We start from the raw sequence: 8,649 nt of genomic DNA, 5'->3' as shown, positions 1-8,649 counted from the left end.
GGGAACAGGGGAATCTGAATTATTTCTGTGTCTAACTTTTGCAGGGGAAGCTGAATTTTTACTTGATACATGAGGCGGGAATGTGATCGAAAATGTGATTGAAATTTTTTAGCAGCCAGGGGATTTTTTCGTCAACAAATCCACCCTCCTCTAGCGTAATATTGAACAGTCTCTAACAAATCCACCCTCCTCTAGCGTAATATTGAACGGTCGTTAACACCAAATTCAAAATTTCTTAAGGCATCGGATATAGCAACGTTTGCACAGGATTGTTTTTTTTTGCTCTGTTTCCATAAAAGGTCTAACATCATTGGCCTGATCAGCTGGCCAGGTTTGTGGAGTAACTGTACCTGAAAACAAGACGGCCTATTCGCCGTAGGTGATGTAACAGGATTAACTACCATAGTATAAATATGTGGATACATTTTTTGAATATATCGCCCGGCACCACAAGCAGGTTGCACTCATCACATGTAGGCATATGTCTGCAATCATAGATTGAATACATTACCGCTCTTTCCAAAGATACTAAGGAGGACAGTTTTATGGTCTACTGAGCTCAGCAATGCTTTGTAAGTACTGGTATATAGGACTAATTGGGATTAAGCCTGGTGGCTTAGGAAGCCTAACCACTAGCCATGCTTTAAGAAACCGGCCCTTAAAGGCGGATGTTGCAACAAATCCGCATCGCCATATTCTCCATCAAAATGGAATGTTGAAACTTCATATATTATTCTTCTGCAGGACTGAAAGATGTTGAATTTGTATTTTGTAAGCCAAAATATATGTAAAGTCTGCACAAAAAAGTAACTCAGCTGTTATATATACGCCTATAGATTCAGAACTAATAACTGTTTTCACAATATTTCAACATAAAAAGAAGGATGATTTATTCACGCGCATTTTGATACCTCATTTGTCCAATTTTGTTCAATATTGACAATACAGCAGTGTTTGGAAAGAAAAATACCCCAATTTAAAAGTTGCCGTTATTTGTGATTTGAAGTAAGCACGAAGATAATGGCGGGCTTTACGTGTTTACAGTGCTGGCATTATAACCATTGATCGCTGTAAACTGCAACTTTTAAATTCGGGTATGTTCTGTAAAAGCACTACTGTGTTGTTAACATTGAACGACATTTGACGAATGTGGTATCAAAATGCGTAAATAAATCATCCTTCTCTCTATGTTGAAATATTGTGAAAGCAATTATTTGTTCTGAATCTATAGGCGTGTTTATAACAGCTGAGATACTTTTTGTACAGACTTTACATAACTTGCGCATATTGGGCTTTAAAGGACATAGAGAATGTACCATTATGTTATCGCAATCGGAACGATTGACATCAGGAGCGAGGAATTGCTGTAACTAGAAATTCAGGTATAGGCTGTGCCCCATCGACGCTTGGTAACGGTTCGGCACCATCGGGATAGATGAAAGTAAATCGATGTAGCAGATTGGTAAAGAAAATGAAGATCTGTATCTTGGCTATGGACTCCCCTGGACATACTCGACGACCTGCAGAGGAGAGTATAGAATGCAAATGGGTGAGAGTGTATAAGGGCAATATGTCGCGTCGGGTCAGTGGTCACTAGAGTGAGAGATATGGTAATTGAACTATAATGCAAAGTTGCGTTATCGTCAAATAGTGCTCCCTGGAACATAACCCTAGTGACCGTAAACAGAGTTGGAGCTTAACTTTCTTGGCACTAGCCACTGTGCGTGTAAATCTAAAAAAGTTACACACCCGACAGAAATTTTACAAGCCCGATTTTTTTCCGGAAATAATGTTACAATGCGAAAAAGATAGTCTAAAAGTTTGAATACACGTAGCAGTTAAATGTTACAGTTAACCATTTAGATGTGTGCCCTGCTCGTGACTTGTTTTTTAAGACATGAGAGGGGTGGTGTGGGGTTAGAAAATGTTTGAGAAGGGGCTTATGGTGTAAAAGTAGAACAGAATTAGTTTACGTGAAGAGCGCATAAAATTGGCCCTTTAAAGCTAATTGCCAACTATGAGCGTCAAAATGCCCCCCCCCCCAATCGCCAGTCGGGCATGTATTTTAACAAAGTTACAGGCCCGACAGCAAAAGTACACCCCTCGGCGTGCGGGCGTGTCCAGCCCAGCCCATCTCGGAAATAGGTCAAATGAGATGCTATATACCGCCAATTGAATCGTGACGTAATTACCCACCCCGAATATTACAGACTTGACATTTAGTATGGAATATTTTTTCGAAAAATATCAAGACTAGTCTGGAAGGGGTCTGCATAACCCGCTTGGGCTAAATATTAATTGGGGTGTGTCGGGATATGGTGTAAAATAATTGTTTGAAAGAACACTGATCAACGATGCAAGATGCTAATTCACATTTTACGTCAAACACTTTCGAAGACAATATAGTATGTAAAATATCTGACCGTCAACCACTGGTTACAAATTATAGGTAATGTTTTGCTTTATACAGGCTGTATCAAAATGATTAGTACCCATCAACTTTGTCTTCTAATGAAACGCCTGCTTCTTCCAAATTCAACTTTAGATCCTCTGGAAATGGCTACAATAACATTATAGTTTTATGGTCGTTTGTTATAATTATAAATCTACAAATAAGTTGGAGTTACGCTGCATTTTGATGGAACAGTCTTGTCCATACTCACTGGATATTGATGGGTACCAATCGTTTTGATACACCCTGTAGACATTGAATATTACAATGTTGTTTTTTATATATATTTACCAATGCTAAATGGGATAAGCTCCGCTGGTCGTGTCACTTTCCCATCTCGATTTAGGAATCTCTCTGGCTTGAATTCTTCTGGATCAGTCCATATATTCGGATCATGATGCACGGTCCATAGGCTGGCCAGCAAATAAGATCCTTTAGGTATATGATACCCACATAGTTCAACATCACACGATGCTACGTGCATGGGTGCAAATCGTGCGGTACTTCCGAATCTATGGATCTCTAGAATAGTGGCCATGGTGAACGGAAGAGAGTCCTTGTCTGACATGATAGGCATGCGTTCGTTACCGATAACTTCATCTAATTCTGCTTGCACCGCCATTTGTACATCCGGATATTTTAGCATACAGTAAATAGCCCATCTCATTGTGTTTGATGTTGTACCAGCACCTGCAAAGAACAGACCAGTAACTGTCCCTCGAAGATTCCCATAAGTAAGTAAACCATCTCTTGAAGATTGGATTTCTTTCATGAATATATCAATGTAATCTTGAGGATTTTCTGGGTCGAAATTGACTTTGTGTTCTTCGACTATTTTATCTACGAATTGTGCAAGTGCTGTCAGGTCGTTGCCTAACTGGTGTCTTCTTCTTGTGGGTATATATTGGAAAATCGGTAAGAGAAGTGGTAAAGCAGCTACTTCTCGTATGCGTTGTTCAATCTTGTCGATAGAATTCAGTAAAAATTGAAACTCGACATCCGTGTACTCGTAGCGCCTTCCAAATGCAAACGAGCAAATCACATTAGCTGATGCATTTGGAAATAGTATCTGGGGACTGAAGGGATCGTTGCCATGACGTGTGATTTCTTTGGCGAGTTCCTGGCATTCAGTGATCATAATGGACTCAAAGGAAGATTTGCCAAGACCGAGATTACGAAATGTAGTGTGTGTGAATTTACGTTGTCGCTTCCAAATTTCTCCAGACGAACCACCAATACCTGTAATAGACGAGATACATTAATTAGTGGAAACATTATTTTACATAATATATACTGCGCCAATAAGTATCCCAATATGCACTTGGAAACACAATCCCACTTTTAAAACTATTTTAAATGCACTTTCTAATCCTGTACAAGCATTTGATTGGAAGAAGGTCCAGTTTTAGAAGTGACAAACTGGCTTATACAAGGCGAAAAGATTCCAAAAAACGCAACAAATCCAGTTTCTCCAGCCAAGCTTTATTTAAAAAATGAAATAAAAACTTACTGCTTTAAAAAGCAGTAAGTTTTTATTTCAGTTTTTTTTCTTCTCTTCTGTACTTTTCACAACTATTATTTTATTTTTCAGTTATTTTGTTTCGGTTTTCTTTAGTTCCCTTTGTTCAAGTTCTTTTGATCCATCAATATGTTGTGTGACCACACCGGTGTTGTCCATAACGGCTGTGCATCGTTGTCGCATGCTCCGATCACATAGACCAGTTTGTCACTATTAAAACTGTACCTTCCTCGAATCAAATGCTTTACTTCTCGAGACTGCATTGGATTCAATGGGGTGTCATAATTAAACAGTGTTAAATGTGCAGAATTGTGTGGTGCAAGTGTAAGGATACTTTTTGGCGCAGTATATAGACTTGTACACAATTACGATGTTTTAATTATGTTTTTATCACATACTTGGTTATTTTAATCAAATGTATTTTTAAGCTTTTTTATATTGCTGGGCCATGTGAAAGAACAGAGGGGTATCAAATTTTCCTCTGAATATGGAACCATGGTAAAGAAGAAACAAATAAAGAAACAAACACTAATGGTTATTGAAACACAATTTGTAACCGCTTTTTGATTCTATAGGAAAACAACTAGGCCTATTATATAAAATTTGGTTGATTGTTGGTGACTGCCGGCTTCAATAGTCTGCAGTTCGGAGAGTTGCAACGGGTCTGCATGACTGCATGTGACTCGATGTGAACGGTGAAATGAGGCGACTGACTTGAGTGATATCCGGCCCGATATCCGATGCTCGACCCCATAGAAATTATACGGTGAGATATCGAGTGACATCCCGTCACATGATTTGACTTAGTCCTAATGACTGGATTCGAACCCGTGGACCAGACGACCTGAATTTTGGGTACAACTCCTCAAGCTGGTAAATTTTCATTTTCAGCAACCGCGTACTATAAAAGGCGACTCAGTGAATTAAATAAGGGAAACCCTCATCAAAAACACCCATTTATAGTCATATTTCATTGTCATTCCAGGTAAAAGAGCAGATGGTTTTTTTCGCATACTTTTTATTCCACAAAAATCGCAATTACGGTTCCCGAGAAATTGGAACTTGAAGTTTCTTGTCCCGGCCACACCGACATCGTCTGGCTAATAATTACTTTGTCAGCAGAGATACTAAAATCAATACCCGCGATCAATACACGCGAATGTGCTATGCACGAGTTTGATATGAGACGAAAATCTTTGGATACCGGGATAGAAAATGATGAATATCTCCCTAAATAATTTCGTATAAAGAAACCAGATATGGTTCCTTGCACTTGAATATATATTTTGAACAGATATGATAGTCGTTAGCTTGCGTCTTGAGAAAGAAGTTTGCGTCTTGAGTCAAAAACTGACAATAATTCTGATTTATATGTGCCCAATTATATAGCGCAGTGTATAGGCCAATCGTGGAGGTAGTCTAAAAGCATATGACCTATGGCGTACCATGCTCGACTCACACACAGCGAGGTCAGTCACCGGCCTAATCGGGGCTTTTGTCAGTAGCCTTAGTCAGATGTCCTTCGGCCCATAATGCGACTCAAAACTATTAAACAGGTCGATACAAAATGGCCATGCGTGGCGGTGGATTCAACCTACCATGGCGATTTCTGCCATGAAGATATCGGGGCGATGACACTGTACGGGCGCTACCAACCTACGCCACTGGAATTGGGTCGCCAAAAAACTGAATTTAGCAATCACTCAGAACTCTAGTCAACCGATAACTATTGTTGTAAAGGCTCACTCCGTCATTTAATGAGGCAATACACACGATCGAATTTGGTGTTGAAATGAGCAAACTTTTTAGTTACATCTTTTTAATTTAAAATTAATTTTCTCGGCCAAATAAAAAGCAATAAGTTTCATTTTTCAGTAAAATGTCAGAAGAAAACTATAAGGCCAAGAAAAAAAGTTGTTTGCTTGTTCTCGTCTATGGTGCAAATACTTTGGCCAGTGGATTTTACATGCAAACAAGTACTTCACATTATACTTTTGGTACTTGAAAAAACGATATAAGAAAAAAAAGAAGAAAAAAACTTTTCCCGACCGACCGACCCAACTTCTGACAATAACAATAGAAGCTGGTGACTAAAGTTCTGAGTGCAATAGGAATCGTGCACCTTTTGTTGAAGAAACCTGTTAACATGGTTAATACAATATAGCCACGGAGATTCGTCTGACTAACTTGGTCATGACCCAATAGTACAACAATATAGACCTGCTTATTCCCAGGCGGCGGATGACATGATCGAGCCGGCAACTCTTGAAACCGCCCGGCCGTATGGCATTTTCCATATACTCGGTTAGTTTTGTGGGGTTCATTATCGAACCCCATTAACAGTTTTAGCTTGTGTTTATATTATTTATCAACATAGGCCTATTTGTTTGTGATATTTCAAGCGTTTTAAAATGTCAAAATAATCCCATTCAATTACACGGTTGACGATGAAAATTTACTGAATTTAGGGAATGCACGTCATACACCTGCTTATTCCTACATGATGCAGGAAACTGGCATTGTGTGAAAGAATGCTCGTTTCACCATAGAACCTGGAATAGAACACTGCAAAACTGTGTTTAAGGGTAGACGAGGTATTGTTGGTCGAAGCAACCTACAAATCGATTTTCATTATCTAGATCAATATATTATTGAAAATTAACACCTTGATGTTTTGCAAAAGTTCATTCTACAAATCTTATACTCTGCAAACTTGCTTAATTTATTGTTGTTAATTAGTTATGTACGTTTTACAAAAGTGTTGTTGTTTCAGCCCTCTTCACTCAAGAACCGCAGCACCTATAAAAGTATATCGGTGATATTTTAATTCTTCTACACGCTCGCTATGAATTGAGCAATGCATTATTTTTGGCAAAGCTCACTACCATTCGTAAGATGCCGTGAACTACCAAATCACAACTTCAGTTTTAAATAATTAATAACCTTAACGAGCCCGGTTAACGAGACTGACTTTTCAGTGTTGAGAGTAGGCCTACATGTAAGGCATAACAACTGGTTAGAATCAGCAATTTTCTCTCAGAACCATGACAACGAAAAGAGGTAGTAATCACTAATCTGATATTATCATGCACAGATCAGAGGTGGGTGGACAGGGTATGAAGACACCTGAATAAAAATAAATAAATCGAGAAGCAAAAACAAAACAAACAAAAACAAGGGGGAAAAAAGGAAAATTAAAAATTAAATTTAAAAAAAACACCATCCCAGAGCCCAGACGCCTCGAACCGAGGCTAAGCTAGATCAGACTAGGCTATGATAGGCATTCTTAGAAAGAAAAAAAGCATGTCTAAAAATGTTTTTATAGGCCTAATTGTTTGAAATTTTCCATGCGCTTACCATCTCCACCTAGATATTTGGTTCCTAAGTTATTCGTTGCTCGGTCACTCAAGTTTGGATGTTGAAACGCCTCTTTAATCCTTGCATAGTCCCCTAAGACAATAATATTAACGCCGCATATATTCACTGTAAAAATCGGACCAAATTGACGACCCATTTGTTGTAAAATGCCGGTAGTCGCAGACCAGAGCGGTATAACTGAACAGCAATAGACGGCAGTGATCCAACTATAGGCCATGAAAATGGGCCGGGAGGTAGACGACTTGGTTCTCGCTGATACTTATTCCACCAATATATAGTTAATGCAATCACTATGAAAGTGAAAATACAAGTCAAGCTGGTAGGATAATACTGAAAGAGTGATATCATGGTTGGCGCAGTTTCTGGTACAATGGAAATGTTCTTTAAAAAAAGAAGAAAAAAAAGAAAACGCACATGGAGTATTCAAAATCACGAAAGATTTAGTTCCTACCACATGCATCCAACATGTGTATACGTGCACACTGACATGTACCTTAGGCACGCCCCCTTGTATTGTACTCCATGACATTGACTTCCACTTTTGCCAGAACAAATCTATGCCCTCAATGCAGCCTTGACTCTTTGACATTAATGAACAGCACAGCCAATCTAGATCACCTAACCTCTGTCTCAATAAAATTCCTTTAAAAAGGAATGTGGCGCCCAATGTGAACTTGGACGTGATATGGTGAATTCCATGGTGTGTAGATTTGGTATTATAATGATTTTTCTAGGGAAGAGTAGAAGATGATCAAATGCAAGAGAAATGTGTTTGATTGGGGAAGGTGTTCTGACAATCCAAATATAAACATAGTCCACCTCAAATGACCTGTAACAATTTGTGATTGACATTACTGAATTCACCTCGGATGACTTTGATCTGACATTCAACATTTTCGCGCTTACACCAATCATATCCAAAACAATTTAACTCTTACAACTTCCTGTCAACTCTCTAATTTAAAACTCTAAATTTCTGTCTGTTTGCCTTTTCTGTCTTGAACCATTTTACACTACAGTTTATTAAGATAAGCAAACATTGCTGGGTAGATAACAGGATTTAGTTATTTACTTAATCCAATCATGGAGGTAGTAGCTAGTACTACCTCCATGATCCAATCATGGCATTTAAATTTTGGTCGTCAGTGTTTTAAAATACAACAATGTAGAACATGTATAATTAATATGCCGTGTTGTTTGCATGCAGTTTGCCGCCCAATTGTGCCACCATATTGTAACTTTGGCAATAACCGCTATATAGATTCTATGGTAATTAGCAAACAAAAGCCATCAGTTTAAT

At 38.5% G+C, this 8,649-nt stretch overlaps 1 protein-coding gene across 1 annotated transcript; it reads right to left on the bottom strand.

Moving 5' to 3' along the window:
- Positions 1-911: 911 nt before the first annotated feature.
- Positions 912-7,956, bottom strand: LOC140172151 (cytochrome P450 2U1-like). The gene is made up of 3 exons (XM_072195486.1): positions 7,329-7,956; positions 2,744-3,691; positions 912-1,520 (listed from the first exon to the last, which is right to left on the bottom strand). Exons 1-3 carry the CDS (start codon positions 7,564-7,566, stop codon positions 1,348-1,350), a joined length of 1,359 nt encoding a protein of 452 aa, XP_072051587.1. The 5' UTR covers positions 7,567-7,956; the 3' UTR covers positions 912-1,347.
- Positions 7,957-8,649: the final 693 nt, after the last annotated feature.

Source organism: Amphiura filiformis, chromosome 15 (genome assembly GCF_039555335.1).
Source record: "Amphiura filiformis chromosome 15, Afil_fr2py, whole genome shotgun sequence".
In the NCBI taxonomy this organism is placed as follows: domain Eukaryota; kingdom Metazoa; phylum Echinodermata; class Ophiuroidea; order Amphilepidida; family Amphiuridae; genus Amphiura; species Amphiura filiformis.
This window is presented reverse-complemented; position numbering and strand designations above follow the sequence as displayed.

Bases quoted from the DNA above. Each gene is read 5' to 3' on its own strand.
- LOC140172151 (XM_072195486.1), bottom strand. From the start codon at position 7,566: ATGGCCTATAGTTGGATCACTGCCGTCTATTGCTGTTCAGTTATACCG. The intron at 3,692-7,328 runs GTAAGCGCATGG...CGTCTATTACAG, and splicing joins CAAATATCTAGGTGGAGATG to GTATTGGTGGTTCGTCTGGA. The intron at 1,521-2,743 runs GTAAATATATAT...TCTCCTCTGCAG, and splicing joins GCTTATCCCATTTAGCATTG to GTCGTCGAGTATGTCCAGGG.